General features: G+C 36.9%; 1 protein-coding gene across 1 annotated transcript in view; it reads right to left on the bottom strand.

The window, feature by feature from the left end:
• Window positions 1-1,533: 1,533 nt before the first annotated feature.
• MYO6 (myosin VI) overlaps window positions 1,534-24,886 on the bottom strand; it is a gene marked incomplete at its 5' end in the record, with an annotated part of 90,647 nt that continues 67,294 nt past the window's right edge. Inside the window, 13 exons of the mRNA XM_079716448.1 lie at window positions 1,534-1,844; window positions 3,119-3,363; window positions 3,893-4,111; window positions 6,512-6,538; window positions 10,018-10,149; window positions 11,662-11,765; window positions 15,662-15,700; window positions 18,430-18,459; window positions 18,870-18,896; window positions 21,164-21,324; window positions 22,152-22,230; window positions 22,896-23,104; window positions 24,592-24,742. Coding sequence (XP_079572574.1) covers window positions 3,164-3,363; window positions 3,893-4,111; window positions 6,512-6,538; window positions 10,018-10,149; window positions 11,662-11,765; window positions 15,662-15,700; window positions 18,430-18,459; window positions 18,870-18,896; window positions 21,164-21,324; window positions 22,152-22,230; window positions 22,896-23,104; window positions 24,592-24,742 — 1,378 coding nt within the window. The 3' untranslated portion in view covers window positions 1,534-1,844; window positions 3,119-3,163. The remainder of the gene's footprint in view (window positions 1,845-3,118; window positions 3,364-3,892; window positions 4,112-6,511; window positions 6,539-10,017; window positions 10,150-11,661; window positions 11,766-15,661; window positions 15,701-18,429; window positions 18,460-18,869; window positions 18,897-21,163; window positions 21,325-22,151; window positions 22,231-22,895; window positions 23,105-24,591; window positions 24,743-24,886) is intronic.

A 24,886-nucleotide genomic window follows, 5' to 3' on the forward strand; every position in this document is an offset into this window, starting at 1 on the left:
ACCTGTGAATGAAAATATCTTTTTAAAAATCCAATTAATAAAACTACAAAATCCTCATTATTTCTTGTGCCTGTGAGTTTCTACTCTCTGTTTCCACAAATACCACCTGTGTTCCACTTAAGATGATCTTTTCTTCTGTGATCTGATATGATCTTTTGTTTTGGTGTTTGCAAAACAAAAGTGTTCGCTATGTTACTGGAAAGAATGACCTATAGAAAGTCCCCATAGGAAGCAGAATGTGAGTTACAATAGGATGTCTTTTGTGTGGGCTTGTGCTCCCAAGTGTACTATTTTACTTCTTCCTCATATAATCCTTTAAGAAGGTGCCATCGGGCTTCCCTGGTGGCGCAGTGGTTGAGAGTCCGCCTGACGATGCAGGGGACACGGGTTCGTGCCCCGGTCCGGGAAGACCCCACATGCCACGGAGCGGCTGGGCCCGTGAGCCATGGCCGCTGAGCCTGCGCGTCCAGAGCCTGTGCTCCGCAACGGGAGAAGCCACAGCAGTGAGAGGCCCGCATACCGAAAAAAAAAAAAATGTCCTGAGGTAGGGAATGGGCAAAGAAGGTGCCATCTAGTCAACCTTAGAACTAAGAAAACTCACTGTTCTCTTAATATATGTATGTATTAGAGAAATTTTATCTCAGTGCCTACCCATAGCTCACAATACGTACCTCACACGTGTGAATGAGATTAAGAATTACACCATAATTAAATGTGAAAACATTTTGTTTTCTCAGTTTTAATATTTTATGTACATCTACCTTTGCAAAGCATACACACTAAGGAAGGAACTGGTACTGAGTGAGACAAGCATTGGGAAGAATTAGTTCTTAATGTACAGTGTGCTCGTTTTAACTTCTAATTTTACATCTCAATTAAAATGACTGATTAAAATATAAATTGACGTTTGATTCATACCGTTTTCACCTAGTGTTTCTGGGTTTGACTGTGAACACTGTAAAGAAGCTGCATCTCCATTTTTCACAACACTCTCTCTGCTATTTCCCTTAAAGGATGATGGAGGTCCCAAGCTTCTCCAGCAAAGGGGCTTCTGTGTGTGCAGAGCTGTTGTTATGTAGGTGACTGTAAGTCTATCTGAATTAGGGCAAGTCTCCTGGAGCCACAATTAACTCAGGAGATTACTTAAAAATAGACATGTTCTAGGACAGCTGTGTGACATAATTAGCAACAAAATGGCTTAAGACTGACTATAATTTTATCAGCTCTTAAAGTAAAAAATTAAAGACCTGTAACAATGCCTTGCTGTGATATATTTCTCACAAATTCTTCAAAACTTTAAGTTCTCTCATTACGATAATTTAACCTGTGTGATTAGTTTTCCATCAAGTACCTACATGTATCTAGGACACAGTAAAACTGTTTCTGGAAGCAGCGCTAAGGGCACAAGTCATTAAAAATCTATTGGGTTACTAAATTTTCTTCCAGGACTCTACTTGTTACCAGTTAAGAAAAAAGCTTATCATTCACTATCCTGTACAAATAAAAACAGCAGTTAAAGGCGAGTGATAAGAAGAGGGAGAACAGGACATTTATTTTCAGTAACCAGACCTTCTGTCACCAAATCACAGGGACCAAATGACCCAAGGGTGGGTGAGTCTATGCAGTAATACAGCCTTAAACAGAGAATCACAGTCACATTCTCAACAGTACAGACAGGACCATTTACTTTCTTTAACAGAAGATGAGCGTTTGCACAGTATCATAATAAATAAATATCTCTATACTAAAACATATAATGAGAGAAGCAATTCTGAAAACAGTGTCCAGCTCACAAGCACTAATCCAGTCAGCTGGGAAATACTTTCCTAACTGAGGTACTCTTTCTAGGGGAAAAAAAAAAAAAAAAATCACAGGAAATTCATTTCAAAGGTTAGGGTCTTTAAACATCAGGGGAAAAAAAGTACAGAGAGTAATTTTATTTTCTAATTTTATTCTAAAACACAAACAAGACTCCTTAGGATTATGTCAACATAACTCCTTGATGTATGTTTGTTTCCAAATTCCTAATATGAAAGTCATAAATATTAGGCTTGAAACTGCTGACATTTGATCAAAACTAAACAGCACACAAAACTTTTGTTTTAATTATCAGTTACATGAAACAAGCAATTCCTCAGTGCAGGGTTTTTGAATTATAAGGCTTATAAAAGAGCTCTACAATTACCAAAATCTCGAAGGCCAAAAAAGACAACAGGAATTTTTTTTAAAAAAACAAAGGTGTTTTGAAGCAGAACATTAGTTTAAATCACATGAAACAACTTGGACAAGATTCTGACACAAAATCACAACTGAGATGAAATTGAAAGAATATTTGAATTCAGTCCAGTTAAGCCAAACTGCCACCTAAAACCTATTTCCTTTTCTAAATGAAACAAAGTTATCTCAAAACTTTCAAGCATTTAAACGATCTAAATTTCCTTTATTTGTCCATGGAATATATGAACATATTCTTATAGCAACACAATGTGACAGAAAAGCAAAACAAATCTGTGCAGGATACTATGTACCTTCTTTATCACAGATTGCATCAAATACATCAAGGCTCTCTCCAGAATTCTAGAACTTCAGGTAAACTGCTTTACTCAAACTAAGACACTGCAAAAGAGGGGGAAAAAATTAAAATTTCCACCTTTGACGGAAATTTCCATGAATTTCTGAAAAAGTTAGTATAGAAAGTACACAGCTTTCAGATCAAAATATCAGTGCCTTGATCATTTTAAGTGCCTTAATTTTTGTATGAAAATTGAAGCTAAGTTTTCTTTATTCCAGTCATATGGTACTGTGCCATCCTTAAAAAGCAAGAATTCTGCATTTTTTAAAAACTTCTTTTCCTAAAGAACATTTAAGATGGATTTAAGGTAGTCTGTTGGCAAAGAAGGAGAAATGTCAAGAGTCTGTCCAAGTGTAGCAAGTATTACAATAATGAGAGGTCTAACAGTTACAGCTGGATACAGGAAAATAAATTTTAGGTCCCAAATTCACTACCATAATTAACCTTAAATTAACAAAAATCCATGATTAATAAAATCTGTTCACTTTGTATAAGTAATTCTAACTTGATCTTGGAATGGTTAAATCTCTGGGACACACTCCCTACCGAGTGCCATGGCAAGGGCTCCCAGCTGCAAGGCTAGTGCAATTTCTACTTCAACAGATTCTGCAGCATGGCCGTGGCATAGGTGGGCCTGGCCTGTCTGCTCTCAATTGCTTTCTGAAGATACTGGATGCCTCCACAGCGTTCCCAAATTTCTTCGAACTGTCTTGGCAAAATCTCAGCACCACGCTTTCGAGTCAGGCCTGTCTCTTCAAGATTCAGCTCACACATCTCCATGTCATCCTTACCTGCACAGATGAGACGTCAGAGAATTACTATACCTCCTTTCAGAACCATTTAGTGTAAACTTTATTCCTGAGATGTCTACCAATTCTCATAGATTTGAGGACTTTTAAAACCATTTCCTTCCTCTAAGATTGAAATCTGCTTCATAAATTCACCAGAAACAAATGTGTCCTCCACCAAGTTCCATTTCAAAATGTACTAACGATGCAGTTGAAAAAACAAGTTACCAGGGTTATTAAAAATGCTACATTTCCTTAAATAACCATTACAAAGCAAATGATATAATCAGACACCAATGAAAAGGTTCCTAGGACACAGACAAGTTCCTATGAGCTCTACAAGGACATAATTAATCCAAGCAATTCCATATTTTAAAGAAGTTATCCTCAACTGATGTGACTTAACTGCAAAGCTCCACGCCTCAACCCTGAAATTTAATGAATTATTACACTGTACATCACACCATTTCATTCAGAGGGTACACAATCCTTTTCTGCTTTATAAATTTTTTTTCATGTAAATCGTACACACCAGCCACCAGGAGGATGGGTGGCTTGTCAGGATGAAGCTCCATCTGCCGGGCAATCCACGGTCCATCAAAATGAGCATACCACCAGCCTTTTTTCTTATTCTGCGGGTCTTTGTACTGGTCCGCAGGGCGGATGAACGGGATGCGGAAGAAGCGCTGTTGTCGGTTCATCTCGATCCCCTGCTGCGTGGCAGGCAGCTGAGCTGCCGGGTTCTGCTGAGCTGTCACAGAGAACAAGCAGAGTCACGCCAGCAGCCCAAGGGATAAGGAGAGCAGCCTTTAATCCTAAAATGCACCACGAATTTTTACAAAAGCAAAAAGAGGGGCTCCTCCCAAGAGTGAATTTAAAACAAAATGTAAATTGGAACTGCCTACAGATGAATACAATTCAAAGGGTGATTTCTTAGAAGTTTCTTCCCCTGAAGATGTTCCTGGGCATTGTAAACACACAGACACACACACACAGACACACACACACACACACACCATCAGCTGCAGCAGCAATAACAACAACCAGCCCCTAGCAGATTCCCACAAATGACTGCATCTGCACACAAAATGAACTCACTCAGCAGGAAAGCAAACTAGTATTATTTACGAGATTTATATTTTTTCCTCCAAAGAGTTCAAATGAAGGCTGCAGAATAACTTTTGCAGGACTATTTATGATGAAACAAATAAACAGTAGTTTCACAAATCTGAGGGATTCTAGATATTTGTCGATTTAATCACAGTTTCTCAAAAGAGTGAAAGACATAAAAGCTTTCTCCTTTGCCAACTGATTCTGGGATTTAAAATGGCCAAGATAACCCAGATATTTTACTAATAAGATTTAGACAACTTAGTGACAACAACAACAAAACTGTAACAGTAAGCATGAACTTTCACTCAGAGAGATTTACTTACTCTGAAACCAGACTTCTCTTGGAATAAAATCCACTGCAATAAGTGGAACGTGTATAATATTTGGTTTCCTTTGCCAATAGAAAAGAGAAATCCTTGCTTTTCTGCTAACACTGGGCATTGAGCTCATATCATCTCTTTTCTCAATTTCCATTACTAAACGGTTGAGTTTTGGGTTTTTTTCCTGAAAATATTCAGTTCTCTGAGGCAATGACTTTACATCTTCAGGAGCGTAATTCTGGTAAATCTGTTTAATATGCTCTATACTCATAACTTTAAAGGTAGACCAATCATTTACTGCAGCTCAGTTAAGAATCTCACTGAAAAGCTAAGTATGTCAATGAAAAATTATATAATATGTACAAGTCAAGGACAGTCATGTGGCTTTTGTAAGACTTCCCAAGTATTGAAAGGATGAAATTACTCTTATTCCACTTTTTGCACCAATAGCAAAAAGCTTTATAGCAGCTCAATTTATTTTCGTGCAAACAAGAGAAAGCAAAAAGCAGTTAGCAAAGCTGTATATGCCTATGAAAGAAAGAGACCCAGTTTTGTTAGTGACTTTAAAAAGCCGTATCACCTTTAGCATGTTACCAGAGATAAGCTTATTTATTCTCTCGTTCCTGTTCCCTCAAAGCAACTTACAGTTCAGTGTTTCCATTTCGAGTTTTAAAAACTACCTACTTTGCAGAAAATACACTAACTCAAAACTAAGACATTTTATAAAAGGATTAAAAAAAAAAAACCCTTCCCTCCATCTTCAGCAGTGAATTAGAACTCAATGTCCTGTTGACAGAAACTTACTATGGTACTGATGGCCACCCATTAGTATAACCTACTTTTTTTCTTTCAAAATAACAATCCCCTGTAACTTAATATATTGGGTAAAATTTAGAAACCCGATGGAAAGTCTTGGATGGCTTTTTTCTACTAATGTGAGAAATGAAATTGTATTTGGGAAGCCTGGAAATGAATATTCACCTGGAAAAGTACAAAGATACAGACGTTAAAAGCTTGAAACTAATCTTCTAAACAACTCTTTCTTTCACATCCAATTGTTATCTTCAAAAGTGTGAATAAGTTTCAAATTTGTAAGTCTGTAAATTACTGGAAGCACTAAAAAAAATCATGTCCAACCAGTTGGCAAATAAATATGGCATTATATTCAAATCATTACTGCTGAACTGATTCTAGAAGAAATTTACTGTACACTAAGATGACTCAGAGCTTTTAGATGATCAAAAAATGTGCACCATAGGAAGCTGTAAAAGTAACAGAATAATCTCCTCTTCCTATTAAGAGGTATTCTATTAAGCTTGTGTACATTATCATACGAAACTCAAATCTCTTCGGACAGAAATGCTTACACCATCACAGTATTTGAAACCAGCACCTAAAGTTAGTCTTTACTCTAAAAGATCAGCTGCTTATTAAGATAGAGTTTTGCTACAATAAGAACTGGGTATACTCAGTTTAAAAAGGAAGTAATTTGATGAAATAACAGATTAATTAAATTTTGTTCTGCATGTATATTTTGGAGTGATCCAAATGAAAGTACCATCTCAAATGAGGTATCTTAGTACAGATAAACCAACATTAGTGTACCACAAATTCACCTTAAAATTGTAGCAAAACAATGTTTAGAAGAAGTTAGTACTTTATAAAGTATTTTTAACCCATCTTCCAGTTAGCTCATGAGTTACCACCCATTGACTTACGTGAATTGTTCAAAAATGGTGCAAAATCTGTGAACAAATATTTTATGTTGAAGAAAAGATAAAAATGCCAAAACTGTTAAATGAGCATTCTTCTAATTTATAATGCCTTCCCATCAATGGAGGTGGTGACTAACAAATAAATACCCTATCCATGGCCAAATACTCCCAGAACTACCTACAAGTAGATGCTGCTTTCCAATTTTTTTAAAGCTATTTTGATTATGTTTTTAGGACATCCTGCTTGATGGACATACAAAGAGGACCAAAAAATTTTAATTTTCGAACACAGTAATGTCCAAACAAGAATCCAAAACAGTGACTTAATAATCAAGATGAAAGTACCTTTAAAGCACTACTAGAATTTGTATAGGGGGAAAAAAAGAGAATAACTCATAAATTCATTAAAAAAATGTTTTTTATATAGAGAAGAAGCATTGCCACACTTACATATACTCAGCATGTTTTAATTTCTTCACATTGTCTTAAATATTAAACTCACAACATTTTTATTTAGGAACTATGAAATAAAACTCCTCTCCAAAGTCATTGTTTTAAGCAAGTAAATGTAAATCTTTTACTGGGTAATTTGCCACTGTCCCCAAAAATTATTTCTGAAAGCCTCTTTCCGGGGTAAATGCGATGAGAGTGTGCTCACCCAGTATAGCACACAGGAGAGGGCTCTGAGCCACCCAACTCTTAACTCTTAAGAATTTACCATAATTTGTCAATGTCTTACTCTTAAAGGCAATAATACCAAGTTATATTTTTGTTTATCGTAAGTTGTCATCATTTTATTTTCTCAAATTAATGAATTCTAATCCTTCTAAATTTTAAACTACAGAGCAGTTCCTTTTAAAGGTCAAGCAGCTGCACCATTAGGAAACCACCTAAAGTACAGAATTTTCTCAGGTGAGCTGTTAAGCACCTTGGTGCCCTTTACCTTTCCTGTTAACTGTACTCCTGTGTCAGAGTGAATTTTACATGACAGAAAAATGAAGAGGAAAAAAAGTACCTTTCAGGGCAGAAGTTACATTTTATGCTGAAAATGACCGACATTCAAATTCCCTGAAGGCTACATATATGCGGGAGTGTGTTCCTACACAATTCATAATTTTGTTCATCTACCTGGATGGGACCCTTGAGAAATTTTCTTAATCTACTCTGTTGTTCTTCCAAAAAGTACTTTATGAGTGGAAACAGTATAGGAACCAGTAAGGTAAGCTGCATGTTATTTGCTCTTTTGGGGGCAAAGTTGGATGACTAAGGTACCAAAGGTTTGGTTTGCTACAATAATACATGAAATATTTATATATTCATTAAAAATGTGTGTACCGGGGACTTCCCTGGTGGTCCAGTGGTTAAGAATCCACCTTCCAATGCAGGGGACACGGGTTCAATCCCTGGTGGAGGAACTAAGATCCCACATGCCATGGGGCAACTAAGCCCAAGCCTGTGTGCAGCAAATACAGAGTCCATGTGCTCTGGAGCCCGCATGCCACAACTAGAGAGAAGCCCACACACTGCAACGAAAGATCCCACATGTCGCAACTAAGACCTGACACAGACAAAAATAAATTAATTAATTTTAAAAAATGTGTGTGCCAAATATTACAACATTCATTCATTCATTCATTCATTTATTTTCGGCTTCGTTGCTGTGTGCGGGCTTTCCCTAGTAGCAGCATGTGGGCTTCTCATTGCGGTAGCTTCTCTTGTGGAGCACGGGCTCTAGGCGTGTGGGCTTCAGGAGTTGTGGCTCCCGAGCTCTAGAGCGCAGGCTCAGTAGTTGTGGCACACGGGCTTAGCTGCTCTGTGGCATGTGGGATCTTCCCAGACCAGGGATCAAACCCGTGTCCCCTGCACTAGCAGACGGATTCTCAACCACCGCACCACCAGGGAAGTACCCTTTGTTTTAAGAAGTGCAATCATGCAGATGTATAAATTCTGAAATAGAACATAATGAAACCCAATCAGTTCAAGGTCATGATTAGAACATTACAGCTAAAGATTATAGCTAAAAAGAATAGCCCTGGGCTTCCCTGGTGGCGCAGTGGTTGAGAGTCTGCCTGCCGATGCAGGGGACACAGGTTCGTGCCCCGGTCCGGGAAGATCCCACCTGCCGCGGAGCAGCTGGGCCCGTGAGCCATGGCCGCTGAGCCTGCGCGTCCGGAGCCTGTGCTCCGCAACGGGAGAGGCCACAGCAGTGAGAGGCCCGCGTACCGCAAAAAAAAACAAAACAAAAAATAGCCCTTTGCCATTTTTACAAAACAAAGCAACTGTGGTAGAAACTTGGTACAGACAGTGAACAGATAATGGAATCATCCTGTCATCTTCATTTCCCAGAGACAAATTTTTAAACTGGAGAAGAGAGTGGTGGTCACAGAAGATCAGGGTTGAGAGGGCCTTCCTCCTGCCATTTCTTAGCTGCAGGCAAGCTCACTGCTCTTGCAAGAGAGGTATATCCTGACTGAGGACACCGGTGAGCCGTCATTAGCACTAACATCTCTCTTACTACTAATAATACTTCCCTTCCTCAATCTAATCTTTGCAACATCTTAGAAACACTAAAATTTCACCATTTAATTGACTTTCATCAAACACTGTTTCATTTGCTAGGAAGGCGGTAAGGGAGGCAAAATATAACTGTGAGCTCCTTTTCTAAGTCAGCTGGGGTCACACATGGCTAAGCTATACCACCAAGTGTCGGGAATATACCTCGTTCTAAAAAAAGATATTAAATATGCTGTCACCTTGACATTAGCCAGAATTAACCTAACAAATTGTGCCAGTAGCAAGTTAAATAAATGAAATTCCAATTATTGCTTTTAAGACTGAAATTACAACTCATATCACAGGTATTCTTAATTAATGTTAAAGCTAGTACTTGCTTTTACTAGGTTATGTCTATTCTGGTCTATTTTCCAATTTCAGGTATATAGCTTTTTCTTTTGTGTAACAAAGTAAACAAAATTCATTTTTAGGATCTCAGTCAAAAAAAGCAAATTCTGGTCTAGGTAAAACTCTGGTCTAAACCAAGGTATTATTTCTCACTCATATTTTCACAGCTTTATAATATTTGCAGTAAATATTCTTTTTTTCATAGTAATCTTTACATTTCCACACATAATCTTTACATACGTGTATATATGTGTATGTGGAAAGAATACGTATTTACAGCATTATCATACAACTTCCTCAGTATGGACAAGATTATTCTTACCTCCAGAATTTATCTTAACAAGTAAATTCAATACTTTTAAACAAATATGACTTTAAAGATGTATCTAACAGAAATAATACTTTGAAAGATAAGCCATCATGGTTGTGTTAGATTCAGCGGACCCATAGTTCTAAAGTAAGAGCAAATTTATATTGGACAATTTTACTCAAATGCCTTGTGTATAAATTTTACTCAAATGTCTTATGTATAGTTATATGTAATTATATACATATACTTTTTATATACATATACTTTGGAACATTCAGAAGTACAGATTTGTTTTTACCATAATCAGTAACAGACTTTGGAGCACGTTGCTCTGTTTCAGTATTTCTCTTCTTGTTCTTGGATTTCCAAGCATGATACACTTTTAGTCTCCTATGAAATTCTTCTCTGCAAGCTGCCAGGAGCTCAATATCTATCAATTACACAGAGAGAGTTAAAAAAAAAACAAACAGCAATTAACATCGTAATTTAGTTGTCTAGCATAATTATCCTGTGGCATAAATATATATTTTTTTAACATCTTTATTGGAGTATAACTGCTTTACAATGTTGTGTTAGTTTCTGCTGTATAACAAAGTGAATCAGTTATACATATACATATATCCCCATAGCTCCTCCCTCTTGCGTCTCCCTCCCACCCTCCCTATCCCACCCCTCTAGGTGGTCACAAAGCACCGAGGTGATCTCCCTGTGCTACGCGGCTGCTTCCCACTAGCTATCTATTTTACATTTGGTAGTGTATATATGTCCATGCCACTCTCTCACTCCGTCCCAGTTTACCCTTCCCCCTCCCCGTGTCCTCAAATCCATTCTCTACTTCTGCATCTTTATTCTCGTCCTGCCCCTAGGTTCGTCAGAACCTTTTTTTTTTTTTTTTTTTTTTTTTTAGGTTCCATATATATGTGTTACCATACGGTATTTGTTTTTCTCTTTCTGACTTACTTCACTCTGTATGACAGACTCTAGGTCCATCCACCTCACTACAAATAACTCAGTTCCGTTTCTTTTTAACATATATATTTTTAAATGAAGATTTCATTTTTAAATTAACAGTACAAAATCAAAAGTACACTAATTACTGATAAAGATGAGCACTTCATTGTAATACTACCTTTTACACTTACAGAGCATTTTCTTAAACATTATTACTATGTTATATCTTTCCTCCACGCAAGAACCCTGGACTAAATAGGGCTTTTATAGATGAAGAACTTGAAAAAGGAAGGTTAAGTCATGTGTCCAAGGTCACAGACCACGACAATAGAATAAGAAGTCACCGTGTTCAAACACAAGCTAGATTTACATGTACCACATTTTTTACATTTGTAATTATGCAGATAAACTCAGTGAAGAGGGAAAGAACATAGTGAGGCGTCCTGTACGACTATGACACTTGAAGCCCCAGTTACAGTGCCCTGAAGTCAAACACTGTGATTTATACGTGAACACAACTGTGGGATTCTCTGGATACAGCCTTTCACTCTGTTCTGCTGGAAGAAAAATAGCTTGAAAAGGGAAGGACTCCACTGCCATTTTTTACTTTGCATTCATAGACCAAAATAGTCTGATATGTAGGTATTTGACTATTATGAATAACGTTAGGAGGGTCAGTCATTAATATAGCCCAAACCATAATTCCTCTATGCTTTTTTTTTTCCTCTCTGGCCTATTCAAGAGACGGGCAAAATGAATTTAACTTAATAAGTATGTCTTTCTTTTAGCTTTGTGAATAAAATTCACAAAGCTATTTATTGTGAAAATAAAATTCACAATAAAATTCACCTTCATTTCAAGGTGAGAGTAACAAAGAGAATGACTTAAACTAATTTATATGAAAAAAATCCCCATCCCCATCTAGGCATTTACTTTATATTACCTGACAGCGATGGAGTCTTCCCACTTTTCATCCTCCCTATATACTTACCGCAAGAGGTATTGATGGTATCACGTAGTTCTGCATATTTCCATTTACTAAGATCATGTTTCTTGGTACCAGCAGCCGCCTTGGTGGCTTGTACAGCAGGGCCTCTGTAATTATTACACATTTTTGCATATTTAAACTTAGAAACACGAATGAAATGTTGACTAAACAGGCAAGGAAGTGAACATAAGTTTGAGAACTGGAAATAATTACTGGAAAAACATATAATAATTTTTGTATCTTTGACAGACGAGATTAAGAATGGTGTACTATGGGATGCCCAGGTGAATTAAAATTTTCCAGTGCATCATTCAACAGCTATATTAGATTTTCAATCAGAAATTCTGATTCCAATGTTCTAGTGCCATGGACTTCCCCCAGTCTTCAGTTTAAATCTTCTATCTCACGGATATATGAACATCGAGACAATACATTTACATATATTTCTCAAAATCAAAACTACAGTGAGGGGCTTCCCTGGTGGCGCAGTGGTTGAGAGTCCGCCTGCCGATGCAGGGGACACGGGTTCGTGCCCCGGTCCGGGAAGATCCCACATGCTGCAGAGCAGCTAGGCCCGTGAGCCATGGCCACTGAGCCTGCGCGTCTGGAGCCTGTGCTCCGCAACGGGAGAGGCCACAGCAGTGAGAGGCCCGCATAGCGCAAAAATAAATAAATAAAAAAAAAAACTACAGTGAGGTATCACCTCACCCAAGTCAGAATGGCCATCATCAAAAAAGTCTACAAATAATAAATGCTGGAGAGGGTGTGGAGTAAAGGGAACCCTCTTGCACTGTTGGTAGGAATGTAAATTGGTGCAGCCACTATGGAGAACAGTATGGAAGCTCCTTAAAAAACTAAAAATACAGCTACCATATGATCCTGCAATCCCACCCCTGGGCATATATTCTGAGAAAACCATAATTTGAAAAGATACATGCACCCCAATGTGCATAGCAGCACTATTTACAATAGCCAAGACAAGGAAGCAACCTAAGTGTCCATCAACAGATGAATGGATAAAGAAGATGTGGTCCATATATACAATGGAATATTACTCAGCCATAAAAAAAGAAGGAAATAATGCCATTTGCAGCGACATGGATGGACCTAAAGATTATCATACTAAGTGAAGTAAGTCAGACAGAGAAAGACAAATATCATATGATATTGCTTATATGTGGAATCTAAACGAAATAAAAAGACACAAATGAACTTATTTCCAAAACAGAAAGAGATCACGGACACAGAAAACAAATTTATGGTTAACAAAGGGGAAAGAGGGTGGGGAGGGATAAACTGGGAGGGTGGAATTAACATACACACTACTATGTATAGACTAGATAACCAACAAGGACCGACTATATAGCACAGAACTAAACGCAGTATTATGTAATAAGGGAAAAGAATGAGAAAAAGTATATGTGTGTATGTATGTGTGTGTGTGTATGTGTGTGTATATATAACTGAATCGCTGTGCTGTACACCTGAAACTTACGTGATATTGTAAATCAACTATACTTCAATTGAAATTTTTTTTTTAAATCAAAAGTGAACTCCTCAACATACTTTAAGATCATTAGAGGCACATGAAGGGTTTATGAGCCACTCACCTGCAGACTACTGGAACCTGCAGATGGCCAAGCCCCGCCACTCCTAATGGCTCAGACTCTCCCTGGACATCTGGATGTTTAGAGGTCCCCAGGGGAGTAGCCAAACTACCACCCTCTGCCCGAGTCTTTAGACACATGCTAAAAGAGCTGCTGGAGCCTGGACACTCCCGTGACTTTTGAGCTTCCGTGTTAAAAATACTTAGAAAAGTTCTGTAAGCAGATAAAACCACACCCTCGTATTTAGTGAGTAATAATATGACAACTAGTAAATTAAAGGAAAAGGCTGAAGGTCATGAGACAGATAACAGAGATTTCAAAGGGCACAAGTGCTTTATCTTGCCCCATGTAGGAGGAACATTTGAGTGGGAAAAGAGGAAAGAAATAAAAAATAAAATACATATATTTAAAATATAAAAAATAAAATAAATAATTTAAAAGTTAAATGGGATAAGCTTTTTCATAGCAGTGCTACTGAGCACTTAAGATTTGTTTCTATACATATAATTTGAAATAATTATTCTAAAAATACAGGAAAAATTTCTTTTCTGTAAAAATGAACATTATTTTTCCGCAAAAGATTACACTTGCCACATAGCAGACACTCAGAATAAGCTGCAAGTGAACTTTTAAGCTCAATGTAACAAAGGAAGAATTTAAATACATCATATTTCAAGACATGAAAAGAAGATGGCACAATATTAAAAGAACTAAATATTAAAGAATTAAAATATTGCTTCTCAGGTATCACACAAAGCATTTCCACTTTGTGATCTACTACCTGGAAAACCTTCCTCTTAAAGAGGGATGATCATAGTATAACACTGAAAATGAGCTCATATTTTTCTCAGCATTCTACATTTTGAAAGACAACAGCGATCTTGGCAAACAATCAAGACACAGACACTTGATGAGACTGATGTTATTTAAAAGTGATGCTTGAAAATATGTACCCTCCTTCCTGAAATAAGGAAAATTATTCCTTCAGCATTAAGCTTAACAATGAAACAAATACGGTAATTTTGCCTCTTTAAAAGGCCTATTTGTGCTTTCCTTTTAGAGAATAAAAATAGCATACTTCCCCCTACATACTTAAAAACTGTTAGACATGATGATTTTTAGTCACTTCCAAGCTTGGCTAAAGAATAATGTGTGCCCATTTAGTCCTTCCTGCATTTTCATGGTTAAAATCTGTTTCAAGTTTACTGCAAAACCTCTTCTTTTCATAAGCTGTGTGACTGGCCATTCTCCATGGAGCTTTTTATTAATCGCTTTGCTCAAAAAGAGCCAGCTGTGTGTCAGCAAGGTTTCTCTATTACCCTTAACAGTAAGTTATGCTTTTAACATTATTCAAATATTCTCTTTTTTTCCTACATCCTGAAACCACCGTTCAATGAACTAACAAAAAAATTATTTTTTCTTCCTAGCTCTTCTACCAGTCTTTTCTAGAAGAGCAGCTAAAAGTATGGGGTTTTGTTATTGTTTTCTTTCCTCTTTCTTATGGACTCTCAGAATATATACGAGATGTTGATATACATAAGGTGTTTTGATACTTTTAAAAATCACACTGAATTCAAACTATTTTTGCTTAAAATATGTTTTTACTATTACTAACTTTTCATTCGTATTACGTCAAACAAAAATACACCTGCTAAAAAAAAGCATATTCAGCATCGTAAGAAGTGCACAAATCAAATTCATTTAAATGCTTCCCCCCCAATCTTTGGCGTTATTAAAATAGTAAAATGAAGGTACACCTTCATTTACTGATTATTTAGACTTGTGAGAAAGACAGTCATGTGAAATACAGAGGAAGGTAGTAGCAGAACTGACTTTTGATTTTAAAAAATATATTAATTTTAACACTTTCAATTAACTCTGCAACTTCAGAGTTGAAAGTTAAAATGTTATTGATTCATATCCACTTGATAATGGACCAGATCCTGCTGGGAAGATATATTCCTTGGTGGCTCGACTTCTACACCGGTGGTGTTCCACCTCTGTGCTGTGGGGGACAGGGGCTGCCTGGAGCACCCCTCTTCCTCACGTCCCCTATAACCAGGCGCAGTGGGCCCAAGGACAGGAAGGGCTCCCTACCGAGACTGAGCTGGTAGGGGCTCATGGTAAGCCCGACAGTACAACCAACAAGGAATGGCCTCAACCAAAATGCCAGTGGTATCCCCACTGAAAAATGCCAATTTAGAAGAACACTGTTTTTTTTTTAACCTTTTTCTATGTTAGTGTGGCCTGAGGGCAGAGTCACGTTTCTTGTACCAAAAATGTACATGGAAAGGACAGGCTACTCATATAACAGGTTCTGGTCCAAATAACGAAAAGTAATTTAAAAAATACGATTTGGAGGTGACGCTCATTTCCCCAAATTACACTGCACTAACCTACTCAAAATTTCTGACATTTCTTTCGCCATTTGTTCCCTATAAGAAAAATGATAATACAACATAATTAGATAAAAGACCACTATACAAATGACTTAAAAGATCTAAAAGTATAATTAAAATTTATATTTTCAACAGGATTGTTGCTTTATTAACCATACACTATTATTTTACTTCGTAAAAGTCGATAATATACTTTTCAATATATATAGCCATACAATACAGCAAAATTTTTGTTTAAACCCAGTTAAAGTTACTTGCACTTCATTTTTGCAGTAGAAACTTTTAGATAAAATCTCATGAGAGCCATGCTTCTGTGATATTTTTATGGATAGAATATAACCAGCATGTTCTAAATGCATACAGGTAACTTGGCAGGATACAGATTCTATACAAGGATTTTTGCACCGGGGTTGCTTAGTAAATATTAATTAGACAAGGTATAATAGTGGTAAACCGAACTGATCTATGTTACAGTGCCAGAGTTTAAATAAGAGTCTGATATACTCAAAGCTCTAAAATTCTGAATCAAAGCATGCCTAAGAAAATCCAAATGCCTCAAGCACTGGTTAAAGATCTGCAGTGTTCTGACCTTTCAAGGATAAACATTTCCCAATGGCGAAAACTTGCTTTTCTTTTATTACCCAAAAGAGCGTAACTTTTCTCAAAATTTGCTTGATTCTGTGAAATGGAATGTTCATGTCATCATGTTCATCAACTTCATTAGTATTTTATTTTCCTGTCCTCTGTGCTCTTCCTTCATAATTGATCATTTTCTCATTCATTCTATTCATCAGACTCTGGTAACCTCAAAATCTTATAAGTCAGCAAAAATCAAAAGAAAAGAAGGTGGCTATGTTGGCCTCAGGGCTCAGTTTCCCGGATGCCGGCCAAGAGCTGGGCCCCTGATTATACAGGAGCAGAGGTCTCCCCATCCTTGTGAGAAACACTGGCTGAGGTTCAGCGCTGACAGAGGTCTAGCCAAGCCAGCACAGTCAGAGAAGAAGTCATCTTTCAAAACTGAAGACCAAGGGCAACAAACGCAAAGTAAAAAACCACAAATATCATCAAATAAAATCAAGCTAATAAGAACTGTCTAACTTCACATTTCTTTTCCCACAGCAGATTTCAAGGGAATGCACGGCCTTTCAAAGCTCTTTACTCCGTAGTCTGTTCATCATATGGAGGTTTCATACGCAGATGCCCTCACACCACCCACGCTGGACGGGCAATCTCTACTGATTCAACATCCCACCTGAGCATGTTCCTGCTCTAGGAGCTGCACCATATATGCTGGATAGAAACGGCTCCTGCATCCAGGTGTTTTTTTTCCTTCTGATTTTTCCAACCTATATGCAAATGCTCACAGTTTCACCTCAGACATCAGTTGGTTGCTAGGCTTATTTAATTCGAGCTCAAAGGGTAACTATGAAGCAGTGGATGCAACGGCACCCGCTCAGAGATAAGTTTCAAAATTTGTGGTGCGTTGTGGGAGCAATGATGCTATGAGAGTCCACTGCTGGCATGTGATGAGGTGAGGGGTCAGGGATGCCAAATGTCCTGCATAAGATGAACTGTTCCATGCTCCCTATGACTTTAACATGTCCACCAGACATATAGAGGTGAAACGCACATATACATATAGTTACATGTAAACTATATACACATAGTTATACATAAAGTTCTACATGTAAAACAACCCTTTTTTTTGCATGGTTTTAATATTCACAGAATTTCTCTAGGAATTTCTCCACTATTGTATAATGGAGAGGACACTGTGTTTAACACTGTTCAGAACTTTACAAAGGACTGTTCACAATTTCGTGGCATTTAACTGACTGATACAACTGTCTTATATCAATTTGCATTTGTAGCTGCTGCCCTCATGGTGATTCTATGCATATGTGAAAACATCTGAGTACCTGACTACGTTTTCCTGTAGTTGTGAGCAAGCACTTTCATATTAAAGTAAATATAATAAAATAAATAATTATAAATTACTGTCCTTTTATTTCTCTTTTACATGTATTGTTTAGAGAGAATTATTAATGTAGGTTGCATCATTCATAAAGCATTTGTTATTGGTACTGGGGTCTGACAGAGTTAAGAACCATCACTATAAGGGGTACAGTTGGAGTCCTAAAAGCTATTAAAATTCAGATTTTAAATATATTTCAAAATTATATACATATGGCACATATTTAAAAATATATGCAAAAATATATTTTATGCATATAAAGTATAATTTATACATATATCCCTATTGCTACTTAGATTCTCTCTCTGTGGGGAGATTTTCATAACAAAAAGATACACGAGCACCAATATTAGCATTACATATATAACTTTAGATTATGAGCTATTTTAGATATTAGCAGAATGAACTATTATATATACGGAAAACTAAGCTATCTGCCATGACTCAAATACTTTAAATATTTTATTTAATCTTATTTATATCTCTACATCTACTTTTATAATGATATAAGTAAGGGATAATTAAAAACACATAAAACAAGATGGGTATTAAAGTTTAAACAAAGTGAGCAAACACAAAGAAAGAAACCAAATCATAAACTACTGTGATTGAGCACCGAACAGGAGCATTAAACATTTTTCCTGGGCAAAATAATAATTATGATGATAATGATGTAAAATTTACTTCAATGAGGAAAATGTTTCTCCTAAAAAGTATCCACAACCTAATAAAGAAGAAGAAAAAAAAAAGGTTATATGATTAAATCGGTTTTAAAAGGGAAATGACATACGGTGTCATTTTGGGTCCTGCTCCGTTAATCCTGTGAAAAGAATGTGTATATTTTAGTCAATACCATAACCAATTCTGAACTGTGAAAATCTGGATTGTGCCAAATTTGTATTTCAGTGACTTTGCAAATTGATTTTAAAAACTCCATTATCTCTATTTAATCTATGTATGAGAACACTCAGAATTTTAATGTTTTTAAATCTTCATTACAAATGATTAGAAAAAAATAAACTGAAGGCATTCTGTGAAAATTAAAGAGTGAATATATTACATCTAGATTAAAAAACTATTCATGTGAGGTTTGTGTGTTTGTTTTTAGTAGAATCTAGATATTACTTTATAATTTAAGGTAGTGTGAAATCATTACTTTGCATCAGGATCATATGTGTCATTGATTGAGATATTTTAAAATATGTTACGTATGCAGGAAACAATTCTTACTTAGAAGTTACTGGATGGGAATCCAAGCTGGAAAAGTAACTTGAAATTGTTTTTTAATGTATCACAGAACCCAAGAACATTTTCATGCCATATATTAAGAACAGAGGTTCTTACTCATAAATATGTTAGAAAGAATTCAGTGCTAACAAAGGTAACATAAACATTCAAAAACATTTAGATGTAGCCCATGGAGTAAGATAAAATTATCGAACTCGGAAAATCTATAGAGAACATCATATCCACAATGGAAGTGCTAATGCTTTTAGGACAGTGTATAAAAAAATAACCTGGCAGTTCAGAAGGGAAGGAGCTCATGGGGACCTGAGGGTCAGCTCTCTTCCTGGAAGACAGCTGGCAGGCAGGACCTGAAGGGACAGTCCAGGGAGGGACACCATTCCTAAGGCTGTCCCACAGGAGAACTAAACTAACTCTTCTGCGGTTCAAGACATAACTGCTTGAGTATCTCCTAATTACTTGGGAGTGGTCCCATTCCCTAGTTAATTCTCTTTAACTTAAATCATAGGTAACTCCCCCCTTAAGTTAAAGGTCCTAAAGGTCCTAAATGGTCCACTCACATTGGAAGAAGTGCATCTTTTTGAGGATGAGAAGAAGCCCACATATGAGCTGGAATGACACTGGACAGAGCTAAATATTTCAAATGCTTAAACATAGAGTTAAGCCATAAACACCAACAATGACTCCATTAATGAGTCTCTCCCTAACAAGCTTCAACCATAACAAAGTCAGCTCGGTCAAGTGCAGGACTTCCTCACACACATCAGGGCCACTGCTCGGTTCATTAGGAGCCTGGCCTAGGCCACTAGTCAGTTTTCCACAAAGGCTCCGCCAAGCCACCCAAACACAGGTGGAAGGAACCGAACAGCAGCTGAGCGAAGTCTGCAGTTACAAAAGCCACAGGCGAGCAAAAATATCTTAATTATAGTGAAATGTTAATAAAGAACCCAAACAGTGAACCCAAACCAAAGACAACAATTATTATAACACATAGGCATATTCAGTTTATTTAAATATAACTTTCATATGCAATTCAGACTCCAGAGCTCCCCGACATAATCATTTACTAGAAAAAGTGTGAAGGCAACTTAACATACTCTTTTCCTTCCCTATCTTTGTTTTAAGCTAAATAAAACCTAATCACCACCTTACAATGTGGTGGGCCAAGTATTTTTTTTCTTTCACAAGGAAATAGCAACATGTAGTGGTTGTATTTTAATTATTTTGTCATAAACAGTGCTCTGACATTCTGAAAAGCATGGTTACACCCATCTATGTGCCTCTCAATATATACACAATATACCTACACATAAAGGAACACTACAAACTAGTTTACTTTGTTTTTACAAATAAATAATAATAGTAACTACTGTTTCTACATTCTGTATTTTTAGAGGATGAATCTGTTATAGTAAAACTTTCCTGCGGGCTTCCCTGGTGGCGCAGTGGTTCAGAGTCCGCCTGCCGATGCAGGGGACGCGGGTTTGTGCCCCGGTCTGGGAAGATCCCACATGCTGCAGAGCGCCTGGGCCCGTGAGCCATGGCCGCTGAGCCTGCACGTCCGGAGCCTGTGCTCCGCAGTGGGAGAGACCACAACAGTGAGAGGCCTGCGTACCGAAAAGAACAAAAAAACCTTCCTGCAACTTTTAATAAGGGCTTCCGCGTTCCTCCACACTCCATAGTATTTTGAGCTAATTCAGAAACGTGAGGAGTCAAAATACTTCAATGTGATTAAGCTTTCTTCTTGGAAAGGGAAATCTGTTTATTCTAAATCATGGGGAAGCTGGAGGGAGCGTGTGTGTACGTGTAAAATTTCTAAAGTGTTAGGGTATATGACATATTTTTAAAATTTGCATTAGGAAAGTAATGAATTCCAACCTCAAAAATATTAAACTGGATTATAACATATTCACTGATTTTTATGCCAGTGTTGAACAGCAGATACTTAGAAATTATTTGTCTACCCTTTATACAATACTCTGATAATTTCAGAGTAAAACTTAAGATATTTTCTTAAACTACTCAAGAACTGAAATATCAGCTTTAACTTTCAATAGTTTAACAGTTTGATGAAATCAGTAGCTTCATTCACTTGGGTGGCGTAAAAGTGAATATAAATCATTTTTAAATGGCAACTGTACCAGGACCTAAGGAACACGATGGCTCTCACCTACCCTAACGCTGCAAAGAGGCAGGCAGGGAGGTCCAGCGGCAAAGCCCCGCCCCCTCCGCCGCGGAGAGCCACGCCCCCTCCGCCCCCGCCACGCCCCGCGCGGTACCTGCGCAGCCCCGGGTCCACCTGCGCCTCATCGCTGATGAGCTCCGCCTCGCTCTGCGCGATCCGCAGCGCCAGCTCCCGGTCTCGGCGCTCCTGCTCCAGGACGGCCTGCTGCTGGGACTCCTCCTCCCGCTGGCGGGCCAGCTGCGCCTCCACCTCCGCCTGCCGGCACAGAAGGCCATGGCACCCGGGCCTCTCCACTTGTTTACCTGATCATTCCCCTCACCACGTAAAACTGTTCCATACACATTTTTTTTTTTACTAAGAAATACCTACTGTTTAACCAGAAGTCTCTTCTATATTATGATTAATGCTACCTCGTTCCCCAAACCAAGAGTCCACCATTCTATCACTAGAGTATGAGTCTCCCAGACATCGTATCCTAGGTGTCACCTTAACACCAACACCTACACAGCAGAGGTCAGGAATTTAAAGTGTTGGTTGTGCTCGGGATGAATCAGAAAGCTGAGACAGACAGACACTCAAATAGGGAATCAATTATTCTCAGACATGGACTTTATAAAAGATGGGGGTAAGGAGACTATCTTAATCCTAACCTATTAATATCAGTATGTACAAAGTTATAAAATAACAATTTTAAAACATTATATAATGTAACTGAATATGCATCTGACTTTCCCCCTATGAATAACAACCACCTATACTTATTGAACAAGGCACTGTTCTAAATGCCTTAACACGTGTTAACTCATTTAATGCTCACAATCACTATTTATCTCCATTCCAGAGAGAGAAAACTGTGGCCCACATCGTGACTTGTGCAATGTCACAATTTCTGTCAGGGAGGGGCTGGATTTGAACCCACTTCCCTAACTCCAAAGTCCCGTCCCATAACCACTTGAGAAACTGCCTTCCATCTCTAGAATAAAACAATGACAATTTATACCTAGTAAATCAAGATCTTGTTTTGTAATTTTGTAGATTTCATTTTGATAGAAATTCAGTCTGATTGCCTACTGAGTACAGACCTGAATACGTTTTTCATCATCTTCCCTTTTCTTTCTCTCTTCTTCTTCTTGCTTTCTCTTGGCTTCCATCTCAAGTTTCCTAACAAAAAGCAGAATACTCTTCAAAAATTTAATATAAAACAAGAAATCCTTCAGAAGAAAGTTTAACTATTAATAAACAAAGGTTACAAAATGGAAAGTCAAATTAACCACCTGGCTATATACATTATCAACTTATTTTGAAAAATAAAATAAAATCTAACTTTACTGACAGCAGCTCTTCAGAAACAAAACAAATACAATTATATTCCATAACCTTTAACATCTTTGGATTAACTCGGTTACCAAGCTACTCGTAAGGTCCTGATCACACTGCTTCTCTCTACTCTTTCTCCAATTAGACAATCTTAGCTTCCTTCCGTCTGCCCTACTATGGCAATCTTCCAAAATGCCATCAGTTTTTAAACTGCAGAAAAGAAGTACCTTCTTCCTAGATTATAAAATAATATGAAAGTCATAGTTTTAAAAAGAACTCAAGTAATCCTCAGGGGTAAGAGTTTAACCAAAATTCAGATTATAGTTAGAATCATTTTATGTTATGATTGTAAAACGAGCTTACTTTCTCCATTTTCAACCTTATTCTAAAACTAGTATTTAAAAATAAGAATATGACTTTCAAAAATAAGAATATTCATTGACTACCATCAACACAAAGAATCACTGTCCTGTCAGCTTCTAATTCAAGGCGACAACATAAACCCTTACATCCGCCTTTCCTCCTCCTCTGTTCTTCGACGTTGTTCATCTTCTTCACGTCTTTTCCTTTCTTTTTCCATTTCTTCTTGGATACGCCTCAGCCTTTCTGCTTCCTCTTCCTGCTGCTTTTTTTTCTGTAATGCACTGAGGAGGACCTCTGAGCTTTTAACTAGCGCATCATATTCTTTCTGTATTTGTTCCCTTGTCATCATGGTGGACTTAAAGAAACAAAACAATGGACGTGTACTTAAAAAGTTATCTCTTCTGTTGCACAACGATGTGAATATACTAAACACTACTGAATTGTACATTTAACAAATGGTTAAGATGGTAAGTTTAATGGTATGTGTTTTCACCACGATGAAAAAAAACCAACACGCACATATACAAAGACTGGAAAAGCTGGTAAGCAGTAAGCCCATTATCTTTTCATACTGTTTAAATATTAAATATTCAAAAAAAATTTTTAAGTTATCTCTTTGCACAAATATTTGAGTCTATTTCCTATCAATCAAGTAATCAAATATCTAAGGGTGTACTGTGCACAGACTAATACACTGTAGTTCAAAGTTATTTTTTAAGGAATGATTAGCTAATTTTGCCAGAGTTTACTACTCTTTAACAATAATGTTCAAATAATACCTCAGAAATATTTAAGAAATTATCAACTACACCCAAAACTGATGGATGATTTTCTTAAATGTGGCTGGGTTGATTTTAATTGATTTAATACCACATAAATGGGGATGGCTCTTGACAGATTTGCAAAATCAGATAAGGCTATCCAAAGCATTTTCATTTTTCTCTTGACTTCTTTCTCCATTCTTCCTCCAAGATTCATCATTGTCTACATAAAATATCTGTAGAAAACATCGTAAAAGCCTCGCTTTGAGGTATTATATCCCACAAAATTGCACTGAATTATGAAAGTAGATGAGAAAAACATCAAGACCCTAAAGTACAACAGAAAAAGATATGGACAGATGGAATATAACTAACAGACAAGCACATAGAAACAATTTTCAGTCCCACTAGTAATCAAATGAAAATCAAAACCAAAAAAAAGAGGCCCCCTTTTCTCTGCTACAAAATATGGAGGAAAACTGTTACTTCATAACAGTTAAGTAATTTATGATATAGCCTATATGAAGCTAACAGAATAACAGGAACGAGGCACTAACATAAGGATAGGGATACAAAATTAAATGTACATGATAAGAACTATGCAAAAATATGTACATATAAACTAAGATTGAGAGGAATATGCAACAGTATAATAGTTGAATGTGTTAGTGTGGGGGGGGTAAGGATTTGGGGGTGATTTTCTCCAGATTTTCAATAATATTACATTACTTTTATAATTTAAAAATTAGTTTCTGAAAGTAGAAAAAGATGAAACAAAATTAACATGCATTAATCCTCTCTCAGTAATGATTCTGCAAAAGCTTACCAACAGAGTATAGTATTTTAGTATTTTGGAAAAATCTTTCCTAGCAACAGATGAACTGCACAAAAATTGTCTTCTTTTTAATTTTTTTACTATGAAAAATTTCAAATATAGAGTAAATAATATGTTGAGCATCACTTATCCCTGAGACTCAATGTCTGTAACGTTTTGTATCTTTAAAAAAAGGACAATACCAATAACAAAAGGTATTAAAAATTATTTTTAAAGGTCAAAGTCATTTGGATTAAAATTACATACCTTAATTTTGGCCATTAAAGCATCAATAGAAATTTCAAGGTCCTTGACCTGTTTATTCATCTCTGGTTTTCCATCTTTCAATGCACTTACTACTTCGTTAAATTTATCAAGCCGTTTTTTCAGTGTGCCCACCTTAACCAGGCCATCAATGCTGTAAAGATAACAACACTTCATCAGAGTTTAATTTCACCATTGAATGCTGCAGACAGATTTTTCATTTTAATAAAATACCAAACATATTGTTAAACAGAGTATTTCACTTCTGTTTTCATGTTATTCAATAGTCTCTTTTTTT

This window comes from Hyperoodon ampullatus (genome assembly GCF_949752795.1).
Source record: "Hyperoodon ampullatus genome assembly, chromosome: 12".
Taxonomy (NCBI): domain Eukaryota; kingdom Metazoa; phylum Chordata; class Mammalia; order Artiodactyla; family Ziphiidae; genus Hyperoodon; species Hyperoodon ampullatus.